At 37.8% G+C, this 17,682-nt stretch overlaps 1 protein-coding gene across 2 annotated transcripts in view; it reads left to right on the top strand.

Moving 5' to 3' along the window:
- The window catches only part of ATF6 (activating transcription factor 6), a 181,118-nt gene that overhangs the window by 27,986 nt on the left and 135,450 nt on the right, over positions 1–17,682 (top strand). For both annotated transcript variants that reach the window (XM_053608161.1, XM_053608162.1), the window contains exon 7: positions 7,342–7,562. In XM_053608161.1, coding sequence (XP_053464136.1) covers positions 7,342–7,562 — 221 coding nt within the window. The remainder of the gene's footprint in view (positions 1–7,341; positions 7,563–17,682) is intronic.

Below are 17,682 nucleotides of genomic sequence, written 5' to 3'. Positions count from 1 at the left end.
TCATAGTTCACAGAAACCTCAAACTCTTGGGCTCAAGCAATCCTCTTGCCTCAGCCTCCCAAGTGGCTGGGACTACAGGCGCCTTCCACAATGCCTGGCTGTTTTTTAGAGACAGGGTCTTGCTCTTGCTTAGGCTGGTCTCAAACTCATGAGCTCAAGCTATCCACCCACTTCTGCCTTCCAGAGTGTTGGGATCACAGGCATGAGCCACCACGCCTAGCCTGAATAGGTATTCTTGTGATCTATAAATGGATGTTAAGAATTCATGAACTTTTTGAAATAAAGTGTAAGATTTAGTGTATGTTCATATGTTAATATTTCTAGGGATAATCTTCAGTGTTTTCATCAGGATCTCAAAAGGATCTGTGTCTTCCAAAAGACTAAGAATTTAAACTCACAAAGAACCTCATTATAGTTCCCATAAGATATAAAAATATATCTATAAAAAGTTCAAGTCTCACATTAATATGACTAGTGTTTAACATAGGGGGTGTTCCTAAGAATTTGCTATTAGCAGATTGTTGGCTATGTTTGAATGACAGATTGCCTATAGCAAGAAGACAACCTGTTCTTTTTCTGAGCAGGTTTTTAGTTCCAGAAATATGAATCATGCATTATTTAGAACTTCAGTTCTTTCCCGGATCTGAAGACTATATTTATTTTTTGTGAGCATGTGTTAATCTGAGGCATTGCACCTTGTCCGTTTTTATAGCACAATTTGGAGAGGTGATATTATTTAGAGAGGTATATATTTGAGAGAATTATTTGAGAGAGGTATATATTGGGAGAATTATTTGAGAATGTGGAGAGGGAAGAAGGGAAATATAGGCAAGGCACTTTATAGTTAATCCATGTCAACATTAGTAGCATTTTACCATTTAAAAAAAGTAGAAGAAGAAAAAGCTGCTCCAGATGAGAAGGAATTAGTGAAAGATCTCCAGATACATGAAAAGTCAGAGTGAAGGGACACCCCCAAAAGACAGTAATAACTCTGTACCAATGGAAACCAACCAAAACAAGAATATCAAAGTGACTGATAAAGGAAGGATTTTAAGGAAGCTCAATTAAATGCAAGAGAAAATAGAAACCCAACAAAAGAAACCACAAAAACAATGCAAGAAATGAATGAAAATTCACTAAAGAAATTCTGGGGGCAAGACATGATTGCAAGAGGGACTTTACCTAACACATGCAATCAGTGTAACCTGGCTTATTGTACCCTCAATGAATCCCCAACAATTAAAAAAAAAAAAATCAAGCAGAGCTTCTAGAAATGAAAAATTCAAGTGGTACCCGTAGCTCAGTGGATAGGGCACCAGTCACACACACTGAGGCTGGCAGGTTTGAACCTGGCCTGGGCCAGCTAAAACAACAACGACAACTGTAACAAAAAAAATAGCTGGGTGTTGTGGCAGGCATCTGTAGTCCCAGCTACTTGAGAGGCTGAGGCAAGAGAATCGCTTACGCCCAAGAGTTTGAGGATGCTGTGAGCTGTGATGCCATAGCACTCTACCCAGGGTGAGAGTGGGTAGAGACTCAAAAAAAAAAAAAAAAGAAGAAAGAAAAGAAAAATTCAGTAGAAAGCATTAAAGAAAGGCTAGATTAGGCAAAAGAAAGAATCTCAGAGCTAAAAGACAGTACCATTAAATTAAACAAATCAGCCAAAGAGAACAAGAGAATGTAAGGAATGAGCAAAGCCTACAAGACATTTGAAATTATGTAAAAGAAGCCTAACATAAGAATCATAGGCATCCTGAGGGTGAAGAAGAAAACACATAAGGGTTGGAAAACCTAATTGAGGGAATAATTGAAGAAAATTCACCAGGTCTTACTAGAAATCTGGACATCCAGGTACTAGGAGCACAATAGACACCTGGGAGTGTCATCACCAAGAGGCGTTACCACACATAAAGTCATCAGAACGGCCAAAGTTAACATGGAAGAGGAGCTCCTATGAACCATAAGGCCCATAAGGCAGAAGCATCAGGTAACTTACAAAGGAAAACCTATCAGACCAAATGCAGGCTTCTCAGCTGAGACTTCATAAGGAGCAAAGGCCTGGGCTCCCGTTTTCCATCTTCTCAAACAGAATAAAGGGCCAGCCTAGAGTTTTGTGTTCTGAAAAACTACGTTTCTTGTAGAGGGAGAAATAAAGACTTTCCCAGATGGGCAAACATGGATGGAATTTGTTAAGACCAGACCTGCCCTGTAGGAAGTACTCAGAACTGCATTATACACGGATCAGTACAGTAGTCTCCTACTAGTGTAAAATCAGTAAATGTGAATGGCTTTGAATTCCTCACTCAAGAGACAAAGGTTGGCTCAATGGATTAAAGAAATATATAAGCCAGGTATCTGCTATCTCCAGAAAACACATTTAAGCCAAAAGGATTCGTTTAGACTCAGGTGAAGGGATGGAAAACAGTATTTCATGCAAATGGAAACCAAAAGAAAGCAGGTATAACTATTCTCATATCAGATAATATAGTTATCAACACAGAGTAACTATTCAAGGCCCCAACAGTCCTTTGCATTATAGTTTGTTTTCTGGTCAGCATTTGGCAAGTCACAATTCATTTTTTAATGTTTTTCACTTGAACACACTGTAATAGGAATTTAGTTGTTTTCCCCCATTCTGTCTTAAACCCGAACATGCCTAGAATATTTAGAGGGTGGTTGATGTAGATGCTGGTTAATTTGAGTATAGTTCAGCATCCTGGAATGAAAGGGCTTGATGTACAGTATGGAAAGAAAAGGAAGTGACAGTGGCCTTGTAGGAGTCTAGCCACGTTTGGTGACAGGGCTTGCCTTGGTATTCCTCCATCTCCTCCTCTCTGTGATGCAGTTCTTTCAGCAAGAAGATGGTGAAGATACTGTATGTTGGCAGTACAGACTTGGATTATTTGTCTTAATTAGTTTAAGAACTATTACAAAGCCATCTGCAAGTGTTACCTGCTAGTGCTGCATCTTTTAACGGGAGCTAGAAGTGGGATGTGGGATTTTTTTTCTTATAAATCACTTAATTCATTGTGTTTACCACTTCTGTTCTTTGAAAAGGTCCTAAAGTTCATTAAGCAGTGTTTAATTTTGGGGGTCTTTAAATCTAATTTTTAAACTCATAGAATGCAGAACATTACATTTATAATTTTCTTCTCAAAATATTGGTTTAAGTCAATAGTTCTCTGTAGACAAACAACCCTGGGTGTGGGTGATGGGAGTAGTATTGTGGCAGTTTGTAAAATATCTAAATCCGTATTTGTAGCAGAATTTTCTGTGAGCAAATAATTTGTTTCTTATATCTTCGTATAGCTGCTTTTCAAATTTTTATAGCTATGCTTCTGATTAATAAGCCCCAAATTCATTTTAAATCATTACTCAGTTCTTAATAGCCTTTTTATCATGTATTTTCTCAATCCACATAATCTGAAAGGACAATCATGATCATCTTTGGTGATCATGCTTCTTTTTTTTTTTAAAGACAGTTTCACTTTGTCACTCTTAGTAGAGTGCTGTGGCATCATAGCTTATGGCAACCTCAAACTCCTGGGCTCAAGCAGTTCTTTTGCCTCAGCCTCTCGGTTAGCTGGGACTATAGGTGTTTGCTACAATGCCTGTCAATTTTTAGCTGGGACTACAGGTGCCTGTCACAATTCCTGTCTCGCTCTTGCTCAGGCTGGTCTTGAGCTCCTGAGCTCAGGCAATCCACCTGCCTCAGCCTCCTAGAATGCTAGGATTACAGGTGTGAGCCACTGAGCCCAGCCTGATTTTTTTTTTTTTTTTTTTGAGATGGAGTCCCACTTTGTCACCCTCCGTAGAGTGCTATGGCATCATAGTTCACAGCAACCTCAAACTCTTGGGCTCAAGTGGATTGGATTCTCTTGCCTCAGCCTCCCAAGTAGCTGGGACTTCAGGTACATGGAACAATATCTGGCTATTTTTATAGGTGGGGTCTCTGTCTTGCTCAGGTTGGTCTTGAACTCCTGAGCTCAAGCATTCCACCTGTCTCTGCCTCCCAGAGTGCTAGGATTTACAGGTGTGAGCCACTGCGCCCAGTCTGATTTTTTTCTTTTTTTCTAAATTGAGACAGAGTCTCACTGTTGCTCAGGCTGGAGTGCGATTGCATCAGCCTAGCTCATAGCAATCTCAAACTCCTAGTGAGCCTCTTGCTTCAGTCTTCCGGGTAGTTGGGACTACAGGTGCCTGGTGCAATGTCCACCTAATTTTTCTATTTTTAGTAGAGACAGGGTCTTGCTCTTGCTCAGGCTGGTCTTAAACTCCCAAGCTCAAGTGATCCACCTGCTTCGGCCTCCTAGGGTACTAGGATTATAGGCGTGAGCCACTGTACCCAGCTGACCATGATATTTTTTGATATTAAGAAAGATTTTTTATTTCAGAGTTGGGAACCCTTGGTGTAAGTTTTATATTATGATAAGTTTGTCTTTTCCAAGTGTCAGATAGGGTGTAATTTTTTTTTTTTTTTTTTTTGTAGAGACTGAGTCTCACTTTATGGCCCTCGGTAGAGTGCCGTGGCCTCACACAGCTCACAGCAACCTCCAACTCCTGGGCTTAAGCGATTCTCTTGCCTCAGCCTCCCGAGTAGCTGGGACTACAGGTGCCCGCCACAACGCCCGGCTATTTTTTGGTTGCAGTTTGGCCGGGGCTGGGTTTGAACCCGTCACCCTCGGTATATGGGGCCGGCGCCCCACCGACTGAGCCACAGGCGCTTCCCGGGGTGTAATTTCTTATTAAGTGTTGCTAGAAACTTACTTAGTCATGTGCTATTTGCTTTATTTAGCGATTATTTCTGTTTGCATATTTGCCTAAGTATATTTATATCTTCTTATGAACCATTTCCCAATTTTAGATGTTTTTATTTCATAAAAGAAGTTAGTCCAAGAGAAAATAAAAAGATAAAAATATTTAGTGGTCCTTTATACCCAAATAAATTGTACATATTCAAAAATCTATCAGTTTTAGATCTTTCTTCTAACTTACCTGGGATAAAATGTTATTAATTAAATTATGCTATTTTAGGGTGCTTTTTGACGCTATCTAAGACAAAGACTTTGATTTTATAAAAGTGATCTTTTTTAGTTAAAACAGATGTTCTTAACAAACAGGTGTTCTGAAATATTATTTTGATTTTTAGTTTTTCCTGATCCTTTGAAATACTGAGCTGAGTTTTACGTAGGTCATGATAAACTGTCTGAAAACATAGTGCTTTTTTTTCCCTTAAAGAATAATAATAAATTTATATGGAATTTTAGTTCCTTATTATTGTAGTGCCTTTATTATGTTAGGTAGGCACAAGTAGCTGTGGATATTATGCAAGGCTTCCAACACCTTATAAAAATCTGCCCAGGGGGATCTGAAAGGAAGCACTTAGCAGGCAAGTAAAATTTTCTCTAGATTAGTGTTATGAGTTGTGTAAGTCTTCTTTAGGTAAATTATACAAGTTGAGTATACCTTATTTGAGATGCTTAGAACCAGAGTATTTTGGATTTCAGATGTTTTAAAATTTTGGTATATTTGCATATAAATAATGAGATAGCTTAGGGATGGAACCCAAGTGTAAACATGGAATTTGTTTATATTTCATGTACATCTTACACACATAGTCTGAAGGTAAGTTTATGCAATATTTTTAATAATTTTGTGTATGAAACAAAATTTGTGTACTTTGAACTATCAGAAAGCAAAGGTGTCACTATCTAAACCACCTATGTCAATCTGTGATAGTTTGGTATTACTTATATGCTACTGATAAGGAATCATTTTCTTACACTTACTTATGCATATGTTATTAACAGTAGAAACTATGACATACCATTAATGCAGTGAAAAAATAGTAAGTTCAGTTAATAATAAGTTAATACTAAGCAGCACAGTAGAATCACCAGAGTACTAGTGTCAACTGTTAGACAGTACAGCAACAAACAATAGTGAGCTTTCACTCCACCTGCAATGCTATGTTTTGATTAAAAGGTTGGTTTAGGCTATATTCGTTCAGGTGAGAAGAAACATCAGAAGCAATGGAGGTACCAAGAAGTAGGTCCTCTGAGGATGAGGAGGCACCCTACTGGTTGGCTTTTTAAAATGTTTCCTCCAGAGTCATTTGCCTCCTTAACAATGGATTTTGTTTCTTAGACGTTTCTTTTTCTTTCTTCCTTTTTTTTTCTTTGTCACTCAAGCTAGAGTACAGTGGTATTATCATAGCTTACTGCAATCTCCAATTCCTGAGCTCAAGCCGTCTTCCTGCCTCAGCTTCCCAAGTAACAGGGCTACACCACCATACCCAACTAATTTTTCTATTTTTTGTTGAGATAGGGTCTTGCTTTTGCTCAGACTGGTCTCGAACTCCTAAGCTCAAGGGATCTTCCCACCTCAGCTTTCCAGGGTTGCTGGGAATATAAGTGTGAGCCACTGTGCCTGATCTTGTGGACACATTGTTCACAGAGTTAATGCTTTGTTTACAGAGTAACATCTTTATCATTGTTATTACAGGTTGAGTGTCCCTTATCTGAAATGCTTGAGACTAGAGATGCGAAATTTTCCACTATGGTAGCATGCCATAAGTGGAACATTTTGGATTTCAAATTAGAGATGTTAAACCTGGACTAATTCTCCTCAGATTAGCATAAACTTAATGATAAATGTGAAAACTCCAGAGAGATTTGAAGGCCATTTTTAGGGGGTTAGAGGGTAGGAGGATTGGTATTATTTACACACTATTTTTGTTTGTTTGTTTATTTTAGGATACATTATGACCTTTAATACAGACTGTTTAAAATTACTGATTTACATTTATTATGCTTGTTAGCTAAGATTTTTATCTTGAATGGTTTTTAAGCTTTTGGTATTTATGCCTCTTTTTCTTTCAGTATTGAATTAATTTGGTCCCTGTGTATATATTTTTGGTGTTGTATATATTTGAAAATCCTATTAATTTAAAATACTATATATATGGTTTTCTTTGGTCAGTGTAATGCATTTTTGTTTATAACATGACATCTTTTTAGTGCTAACACGTTTCAGAAATTAATTCTTAGGGACATCTATGTATGTGGCATAATAGCAAATTTGTTATATATATGGTTGAGAAAGACAACTATGGATATATATTGTTAGTGATAACTCAAAGAGAAAAAAGTTCTATTAAAAACACAGCAACAAAGTCACCATGAGCGTGTGTTGCTATGGATCATGTTTTAATTGCTGGTGACAAATCCCTTGGTGCTGATCTTACCCATGACATCTGAAGAAGAGACCTAAATGTTAAGCTGCTTCTCCTGCCGAAACAGTTGTGCACCCTCTGATTCCTTTTCTTTTTTTCTAACACAGGTCAGACTGTTTTGCTCTCCCAGCCTACTGTGGTGCAGCTTCAGACACCTGGAGTTCTACCCTCTGCTCAGCCAGTCCTTGCTGTTGCTGGAGGAGTCTCACAGCTACCTAATCACATGGTGAATGTGGTACCAGCTCCTGTGGCAAATAGCCCAGTGAATGGAAAACTTTCTGTGACTAAGCCTGTCCTCCAAAGTACCATGAGAAGTGTGGGTTCAGATGTAAGTTTTGAAACAGTGCTTTTATTAATGCCTGATTTTAAAAAAGCTAAAGAACACTTTTTGTTGCCTTGTTTTTGTTTTTTAAAGTTTGATGTATGACATCAAATAAAAGAGTATGCTGAAATTTCACCTCCAACCTTTGGTGGAAAATTAGGGTAAGGCTTACTTATTATGTTAGAATCTAAGTGAAAAGGTTTTTGAAAATTTGAAGTGGTTTGATGAAAAGTAAAGTATGCATATCTCCCTTTTCCTTTAGAACCTTCTGCTTACATTCCTCAAGCCCCCACACTCCCAACCCAATCATCCACTGATATTTTACAGATTCTTTCATGTTTCCTGATTGAAATGTTTTTTAGCAACTTCCCAGAGAATAATCTGTAGACTACTTTTCAGGAAGGTTTTATGTTTAACTTCTCCCATGACTTTTTGAAGGATTTTCACCACTGCATAATGATGATTGCTACTCTTAGGAATTTTTAATGATTTTTTGGTACTTTCCTATTTTTGCAAACCTTCAAATTTTCTAGCATGTTTTAGGGATTTCTTATAATTTATAAGAAATAATTATATCACATAATTTCCTAAGATGGGTCATTCCCTAAAGTCAACTCCAGTACTTGCCAACTAGTTCTTGCTTACTTTCAAAGTGATTCGAAGGAGCTCATGCTATGTACTAAATAGTAATTGAACATCATTGTGCTAAATGTTAATGATAGTTTGAGAATCAATCTATTAGTAGAGTCTTTAAAATTATATTTAGGCAGCAAAGCCTATATGCTTTCTTTAAAATAAAAATGGATATTATTGGCTGTTAATATTGCTATTCCACTCTTTCTTTAGGCAGAGTGCTTTTGCAAAGTATTTTAAAAATCCTATGAGTTATACAAGGTTGTTTATTGGACTGTTGTCTGATCTGTCTAGCAGAATTTATTAACCAGCATGTCAGTGACCCACTTAATTGTGAAATTGCTCCACTGTTGCATAAACATAATTTCAGCCAGCAATATTGTAAAAATGCCCAACAAAGGAATATTATCTAATAAAAGTAGAATATCTAATTTCTAGAATAAGAATCCCCTAGTTTCTTTTTATTTTTTGAGACAGAGTCTTGCTTTGTAGTGGCATCATTGTAGCTCACTGCAACCTCCAATTCCTGGGCTCAAGTGATCCTCTTGCCTTAGCCTCCTGAGTAGCTGGGCCTACAGGTGCCTACTGCTGCATTTGGCTAATTTTTTTCTATTTTTAAAATTTTTTTCTATTTTTAGTAGAGATGGGATCTCACTAAAGAGAGGCTCAGACTTTTCTCGAAGTCCTGATCTCAAGGGATCCTCTTGCCTGGCTTCTCAGAGTGCTAAGAGGGTAAGAATGAGTCACTGTGCACAGCCCCATAGTTTCATGGAGTCAGAAAATTAGTTTCATGTGAGCATAGAGACCATGAATAATATAGGATTAAGCTTGACTATTATGTTAGTGTATTTTGAGGACTAGAAGAGATAAGCACAGTGCTTATGGAATAATAGGCTCTAATACCTAGTGTGTGTTTAAATTGAAGATGAGATAGTATGATGCTGATATTTGCTTTCAAATACTCTGAGGAGGATTGAGAAAACATGTTGATGATCATAGAAACTGGGTGTTTACTTTTTCGAGGCTTTCCTGCATGGAAACATTTCTACTACAAGTAAAAGAATGACAATAACAAAAATCCAAAAATATTCTGTGCTATTTTCAGTTAAAAAATTGTACAACCAATAAGCATAGGTTATGCTTTCTTCACAGGAGGCTGAGTAGGTTAAACCAAATAAAGAAAGAAAGAAAAGAATGGTGAAAGAGGATTTTTTAAATGATCCCTTAAAATTTCTTTTTAATACTCTTTAAATTATAAACTTGAATATTTCTTGTGTAATGAAATCAACAATGGAAAATATTCAAGGTTGTCTTTATGTAATATGTTAGGACGTTTAAAATATTTTTCACGAAATACTTTAGATGTGAAAGAATGTAAAGAGTAATTAGAACTTTAAGAATATATAGATCGGGCTGGATGCGGTGGCTCATGTCTGTAATTCTAGCACTCTGGGAGGCCAAGGCAGGTGAATTGCCTGAGCTCAGAAGTTTGAGAGCAGCCTGAGCAAAAGCAAGACCCCTATCTCTAAAGCTAGCCAGGCATTGTGTCAGGCGCCTGTAGTCCCAGCTACTTGGGAGGCTGGGGCAAGAGAATTATTTGAGCCCACGAATTTGAGGTTGCTGTGAGCTATGATGCTATGGCACTATATTGAGGATGACCAAGTGAGACTCTGTCTCAAAAAAAAAAAATACTATACAGGTCACCAGTATTGTCACTGTTATTAAAAATATTAACACAATCGGGTGGCACCTGTGGCTCAGTGAGTAGGGCGCCGGCCCCATATACCGAGGGTGGCGGGTTCGAGCCCAGCCCTGGCTGAACTGCAACCAAAAAATAGCCGGGAGTTGTGGCAGGCGCCTGTAATTCCAGCTGCTCGGGAGGCTGAGGCAGGAGAATCGCGGAAGCCCAAGAGCTAGATGTTGCTGTGAGTCCTGTGACATCATGGCACTCTACTGAAGGCAGTAAAGTGAGACTCTGTCTCTACAAAAAAAAAAAAAAAAAAAAAATATTAACACAATCTAAGTCTACATTCATGCAATCTCAATCATGGAAAAGTTCAGAAGAACATAGCTAGGATAGGAAGAGCATCCTGGGGTTAGGATAATTCAGTAACTTGAACAAGGAAAGACTGAAAGCAGACCTGAAAGCCATCTTCTAAGAAATGAAGGCTGCCATGTCAGGAGAATTGTTCCGAGTTATTCCAGAGGACTTATTTGGAACAGGTGTAGGTAAGCTATAGAAACATCCTTTCTTAATTGTAAGAGTTTCTGATGTAGTCATTGTACATAAAAATCAGAGGAGGTCTATTTTTCCTTTCTTCTTAAAGCTTAATATCTGAATAATGAGCATGTGACTATTAGCAGTCATCATCAGATGGTACTGACCCATTTTGTAATCTCTAAAAGTATTTCAGTTACTTTATGTGTTGGTCTATTAGCCAGACATCCTTTATTAATTTTCTGGTGTGAAACACCATGTCTGTTCTGCTTTTATACTTTTTTTGTTTTTTAAGACAGAGTCTCATTATGTTGTTCCTGGTAGAGTGTTGTGGTGTCATAGCTCACATCAACTGCCAACTTTTGGGTTCAAGTGATCCTCTTGCCTCAGCCTCCTGAGTAGCTGGGACCACAGGTGCAGGCCACAACGGCCAGCTAGCCAGCTAGTTTTTAGAGACAGGGTCTCGCTCTTGCTCAGGCTGGTCTTGAATTCCTGACCTCCAGCAATCCATTGGTCTTGGCCTCCAGAGTGAGCCGGCATGAGCCACTGAGCCCAGCCTGCTTTTAACACTGTTAAGAGGGCTCTGAAAATACATTGAGTAATTAGCTGACAAAGTCAACTGGGATTGTGTGAGGTGAGAAAATGTGGAACCAAGAAATATTAACTTTTGTTTTTAGCAGTATTTATTGGCTAGTATTCTTAAATTTAAAGTTGACAGTATTATAAAAAAGATTCAAGTACTGTGTATTTAGTGCAAAGAGACCTAAAAATGATTACAATAATTTTCTAGTCCACCTGCATCAAGGTTTTCGTGCTTATTTTTACTTGGCTAGCACATCAAGAAGTGAGCCAAGCCTTTTCAATATGGATTTGCCCCATCAGCTGGCCAAGCCACTCAGGAACCCAAAGCAAATCTGTTCCAGAAGGGGCTGCTGAGGAGAACTTTGATCTGCTCATATGGTCTTCTGGGTTAGTAACTTAGTTAACCTCAGTAGTGTATGTGTTTGTTAAGACTCAAGTCCTGTTAAATTAGGATAAATTTGAATTAGTATAAAATCCTAATTCAAAATGGCTAAAAAGAAAATTTTTTATCACTTACTTTTTGTGCTTTTAAATCAAAAGTGTGAGAAAGTAGTAATTCAGCAAAAAAATTATATCAGCCTTTTGTGGCTTTGTGATGCTGACATGGCTTCTTTTCCTACCTTTTTTAGTTCTTTTGTTTGGCTAGTTTCACTCTCTGGAGGCCTGCTACTGCCATAAGTAGCGTTTTTAGCATACCATATTCTGCAAACTGCATTAAATGCCACATTTTCTGTTATGAAATAGTTTGCCTGGTTCAAATTATAATCTTACTTTTCCTGCCTTTTGCTGCTGGTAAATCTGTTTTGTTTAACTCTTGGAAACCTCACCTAAGTTTTCAAGAAATATGGTTTGTTTTTGGCTGTGATCCTGATGGAAAAAATGAACATGATCTCTCATTTTAGGGTAGAAATTCTCCACACAAGTTTCTTAATAAATGGCAATCTTGGAAATACAAAGTTGATGTTATATGAGAGCATGCTTAACTTTCTTTGAAGGGCTATTGAATGTTGCCAAACATCGATCCAAGGGCTTGAAAACAAGCAGTCTGTTTAAATCTGCATCGTGTCCACTACTTCCACCTGCCTGTTATAATCTCATAAAGTTCATGAAATAATTGCCTCCTAGGTTTTAAGGTTATGGAATTGTATTGTTTTCGTTATTGAGACAAATGATCAGGAGAAAAAAGTGATGAAATTGTATCCTTCATCTTCCATAGGGGCCAAATTGGAGCAAAGATTCTTAATGGAAATCGGTAGTTGGAAACAATGGAAAGAAAATGATCCAGAACTAATACAGAACTAGAATATCTGAAATGGGAGGTTGATTCAGGGCTGCAGACTATTCTGCTAAGAGGCTCCAAATCTTCCTCTGTTCCAGCTCACTTACCCTTACTGCACATTTCTAAGCCCTTTGTCACCTTTCACATTCTTTCTAATCTTTTAGGTAGGGATCTTAATCTCTGCCATCCCCAAAGGACTACCCTTTGGGAATCCCTGCCCTGGGTCCTAGAGCCATTATGACAAACTAGGTGTTGTGAGAATCCCTTTCCCCTGGCTTGCAGATTTTAGAAATGGTGTAAAGGGGATTCTCCTGTTTTTGTGAAATTGGAACTTTATATTTCTTTGTTTTTTGTTTTTTTTTTTGAAGAGACAATTTCATTCTGTCGCCTGGGGTAGAGTGCTGTGGCATTGTAGCTCACAGCAGCCTCAAACCCTCAGGACTGAGCAACACTCTTGCCTCAGCCTCCCAAGTTACTGGGACTACAGGCACAATGCTGCACTAGTTTTTTCTATTAGTAGAGATGGGGTCTTGCTCTTGCTCAGGCTGGTCTTGACCTCCTGAGCTCAGGTGATCCACCCTGCTTGGCCTCCCAGAGTGCTAGGATTATAGCCATGAGCCATCAGGCCCAGCTGGAACTTTCATATTTCTCTTCTCTAGAAATGATGTACTGTTAAGATATTTCAGTTTTGTTAGGATGGTTAGCATGGGGATGATGGGATATGGGATCCAGGTGGACGCTCTGTACATAGTGTTCCTCTCCTTGCAGTAGACAAATGTGCACTTGGGAATCTACCACTTTTACAGCAAGTAGGAAGCAAGCCTTCTCACTGCCCACAGAGAGGTTTTACCTCATTATTCAAGATTGCTCACTGGAAACTCAGCCCTGAGAAGAGGCCTAGGGAAAGAGTGATTAGGGCTTTGCATTCTTACGATACTCAGTAAGATGTGTAGGAGTAAAACTCACCAGAGACCCCTGGAAGATGTATCTCTCAAGAAAAATCTATTAACAGTGCAAAGAAATTCAGAAAAATGGAGAGGGCCTTTGTTATTTCGGGAACAAAAGAAGCAAAACTACTATAGATATTTATGTTGCTTGTTTTACCTGTAAACACCTGAGAATAGGTCCTCTGGTCAAAACGTGAGCCAAATCTCCTCAAATTATGTGGCTAATTTCGATCTAAGAAGATACATAATGTAATGAATGGTTACTTTTTAGAAACTTTGAACCGTAAAGAAATTGGGAGCATGATATTTCCTTAGGCTGCAAAGTAGAGAAATCCATCAGAACAAATTCAATAGGAAGGATTTTCAGATTTGAAAAGCTTATCCAGACTTGGGTAAAAAATTGCTTCTGTGCTGCCTGCATTTTGGCTTTGCTACTACCAGAGACTGCAAATAAAAGAAAAACATGCTTTGTTAAAATATTTGCAGTTTCTCTTTAAATGAAGGTTTGGGACTTCTAAAAATTTATCTTGAATAAAGATTTTGGCAGTTAAATTTCATTTGTGGCTACAGTAGCTTTGGAAAGGGAAGTGAACAGGTTTTTGGTATTTTTTCCCCTCCTGATGTATTGCAGTAGGATAGATTTTTGTTGTGGCAACTTTAGCATTCTTTATTCTGTATCTTTTAGGTTGGTATCTTGAGAAGGCTAATAAATAATTACTTTTAAATGATGCTAACTTATATCTTAATAAGTAATTAAATACTTCTCTCTCCTTTCTCTGGTTTTCCTTCATCCAACCTTTCCCTGGGGATTCATTGTACAGAGACAGTCCTTTCATGCGTGAGAGGCTTTCGAGCCAATCAGTTTCCTTTCTCAGAAGTGACTGTTAGGAGTTTTATGTTCGTTTTTCCTGAAAAGTTCTTAAATATATAGGTACATATAGTTGTACCTTTATGAACATTTTTCCATTGAATATAGGTACATATAGTTGTACCTATTGACCTATTTTATAGAAGTGTTAGCATACTATACATGTCATCCTGCAACTTGCTTTTCTGTATATTTCTTTTGCTCTCTCTCCTTCTTCCCTCCTCTCCTCCTTCTCTCCCTCACTTTTCCCTCCCTCCCTTCCTTCCTGTCTTCCTTTCTTCTTTTCTTTGCTTCTTTACTTTTTGAGACAGAATCTCACTCTGTCGCCCTGGATAGAGTGCTGTGGCATTATAGCTCGCAGCAACCTCAAACTCCTGGGTTCAAGTGATCCTCTTGCCTCAGCCTCCCACCACAACACCCCAGTAGTTTATTTATTTTTAATACAGATGGGGTCTTGCTCTTGATCAGGTTAGTCCTTAACTCCTGAGCTCAAGCACTCCACCTGCCTTGACCTCCCAGAGCTAGGATTACAAGCGTGAGCCAGTGTGCCAGGCCTCGGTGTGGATTTTATAAGAGAAGGGATGTTCTCTAATATAACTACAATATAGATATCAACTTCACCAATTTACATTGATAAAATATTTCAGTCAGCTGTCTGTCTATATTACAGTTTTTGTAGTTGACCTCATAGTCTTCATTGGATTTTTTTCCCCCCTTCAGTATAAAATCCGATGTGAGGTCAGATATTTAAATTAAATTTACATTTAATTGTCACGTCTCTTTAGCCTCCTTCAATCTGAAAACATTCCACAACCTTTGTCATTTTGATGTTAACTCTTTTGAAGAATTGAGCTCTTTTCTAATATAGTTTAAATAAGAACTTCACATTTGTGTTAAACTATAAGGCATTTATTTCCAAATAGTTCTATTTGATTCTCGCAAAATCCTTGTAAAGGAAGCATTACTGTATTTTGCTGTGTATAATGTGCAAGTTTTTTTGCCCAAATTTTTAAGGGAAAAATAAGGATGCACATGATACATGGGTAGTACTAATTTCATATTTATATAAATGTTTTTTAATTCTTTTATTTATGTTTATGCATTAAAAGTGTAACTGTAGAAAGCAATATCTACATGTAAAATAATACCTGGGAATATGGTAATTGGTTTTGCTGAACTTACGTTAAACTTGCAACAAAAGCATTTTTGGCCAACGAAGAGTGACATATTTCTCTTTGTATACTTTAGGTGGAAGGTAGCAATCTAGCTGATATTTTTACAATATAAAACAAAGGACCAAAATACTCCTTTGAGGTGAATCAAGGCCCTGAATCATACAGAGTAAGGATCAGACTGAGCGATCTCAGAGGAACATGAATTAGATTTTTCGTTTTTAGGCTTTTTTTCTGTTTATGTAGTGACTAAACAAGATTTCATGGTTTGGTGTTTTTTGAAAATTTTTTTTAGATTCTTAAGTTTAAAATCTATTAAGAGATTTAAAAAAAAGTTTAAATAACTTTTTGCAAGTTATGCACTTAGAAAAATAATTAACACATAGCACTTTATCAATATTAGCCCTCTTACCACCACAGCCCTGGCAGAATCACTTACCCAATTGATTCCTTCAATTTTAAAATGAAAATAAATACCATATTTTGCCATGTATATTGCACTCCCATGTATAATACACACTCACATTTCTGGTCCAGACCTTTGGGAAAAAGTTCTTTCATTTTAATTTTTTAATTCAAATTTTTATTTATTTATATTTTGGTCCTTTGTTTTATAATCTAAACATAAGAGCTATAATGGGGGAGAAATATGCTTTTTAGTAGGCTGGACATGGTGGCTCATTCCTGTAATCCTGCCTCTCTGGGAAGCCAACACAGGAATATCCCTTGAACTTAGGAGTTCAAGACCAGACTGAACAAGAGGGAGACCCTGGCTCTACTAAAAATAGAAAATTTAGCTGGGCATTGTGGTGGGCACCTGTAGTTCTAGCTAATGGGAGGCTAAGGCAGGAGGATTGCTTGAACCCATGAGTTTGAGGTTGCTGTAGCTAGGCTGATGCCACAGCACTCTTGTCTGGGCAACACAGTGAGATTTTGTCTCAAAACATACACATATAGCTTTCGTTGCACAGTTTATCAGAGTAACAATGAGGTACATTTTTGATGGAATTAAGGATTTTTGTCTCCTTGTTTATTCATAGCTGCAGGATACATACATATATAATTTTTTTCCTAACTAAAATTTGTATTTGTATGGTATATTATGGTACAGAGAACCTTCATCTCTGTTACCCATTTGATCATCACCTGAATTATTTGACCTGCTAATAATTGAGTCAGGATTCAGGCCTAGGTCTTATCTCAGTCCAGTGCTGTTGCCAATATTCTGCGCTCTACCAGTTGGGGCTTTCCTTTCAAGGCAGCCTTGAAGCAGTTCAAACTTCAAATTACCTAAGTCTTGAAACTTGCTGTTCTTTTTCTCCTTTACAAATGTATTCACTTAGCTTATTAGATAGGCTTAAGATTTAATTTTTAAAAATTAAGGTAGCTGCCGAGTGCGTTGATTCATGATAAGACATGTAAAATTAGACTGAAGTCTGTAATCCTAGCACTCTGGGAGGCCAAGGTGGGTGGGTTGCTTGAGCTCAGGAGTTGAGAGACCAGCCTGAGCAAGAGCAAGACCTCGTCTCTAAAAATATCTACTCGGGAGGCTGAGGCGAGAGAATCGCTTGAGCCCAAGAGTTTGAGATTGCTGTGAGCAGTGATGCTATGGCACTCTCCTGAGGGTGACAAAGTGAGACTCTGTCTCAAAAAAAAAAAAAAAAGGTAGCTGTTAAGTCACGATGGACAAAGTTTTATAAAGACTGTCCATATTTAAATAATTTGGTGGTATCAAAACAGCAAAGTTAATCAGATCCATATTTTATGATCTAGTACTATTGTCTACATAGTAATTAAGTGTATGTTTAGCATCAGCCTTAGAACTGTTTTGGTTTTAGATAGGACAGACCTTTAAAGGACTAATGGGATAGCGTTAAAGTTTTCTGTATATAATCCACAGAAAGAAATGTATTTTACAGCTCTCTTTCACTTACATAGTCTCATGAAACTACCTTTTACTGCATATAAAGCACCTCATTTCTTTTATTCTATCCTAAACTAACTTCGTCAGTTTTTTCTTTTTTTTTTTTTTTTTTGAGGCAGAGTCTCATTATGTCGCCCTTGGTAGAGGGCGTCACAGCTCGCAGCAACCTCAAACTGTTGGACTTAAGCCATTCTCTTGCCTCAGCCTCCCAAGTAACTGGGACTACAGATGCCCATCACAAGGCCCGGCTATTCTTTTGTTGTTGTTGTTATAGTTGTCATTGTTCGGTAGGCCCAGGCCGGGTTCGAACCTGCCAGCCCTTGTGTATGTGGCTGGTGTTCTAGCCGCTGAGCTATAGGTGCCACCACTTTTGTCAGTTTTTTAAAGGCCATAGCAATTCACTAAATTAATCATATGTTCTGATAATGGATTACAATAGTTTCAAGAACACTATTTTGGTCTATCTCCTTTTCACTAATGTGTAAATAGACCCTGGGAGGAGA

This window comes from Nycticebus coucang, chromosome 10, assembly GCF_027406575.1.
Source record: "Nycticebus coucang isolate mNycCou1 chromosome 10, mNycCou1.pri, whole genome shotgun sequence".
In the NCBI taxonomy this organism is placed as follows: domain Eukaryota; kingdom Metazoa; phylum Chordata; class Mammalia; order Primates; family Lorisidae; genus Nycticebus; species Nycticebus coucang.
This window is presented reverse-complemented; position numbering and strand designations above follow the sequence as displayed.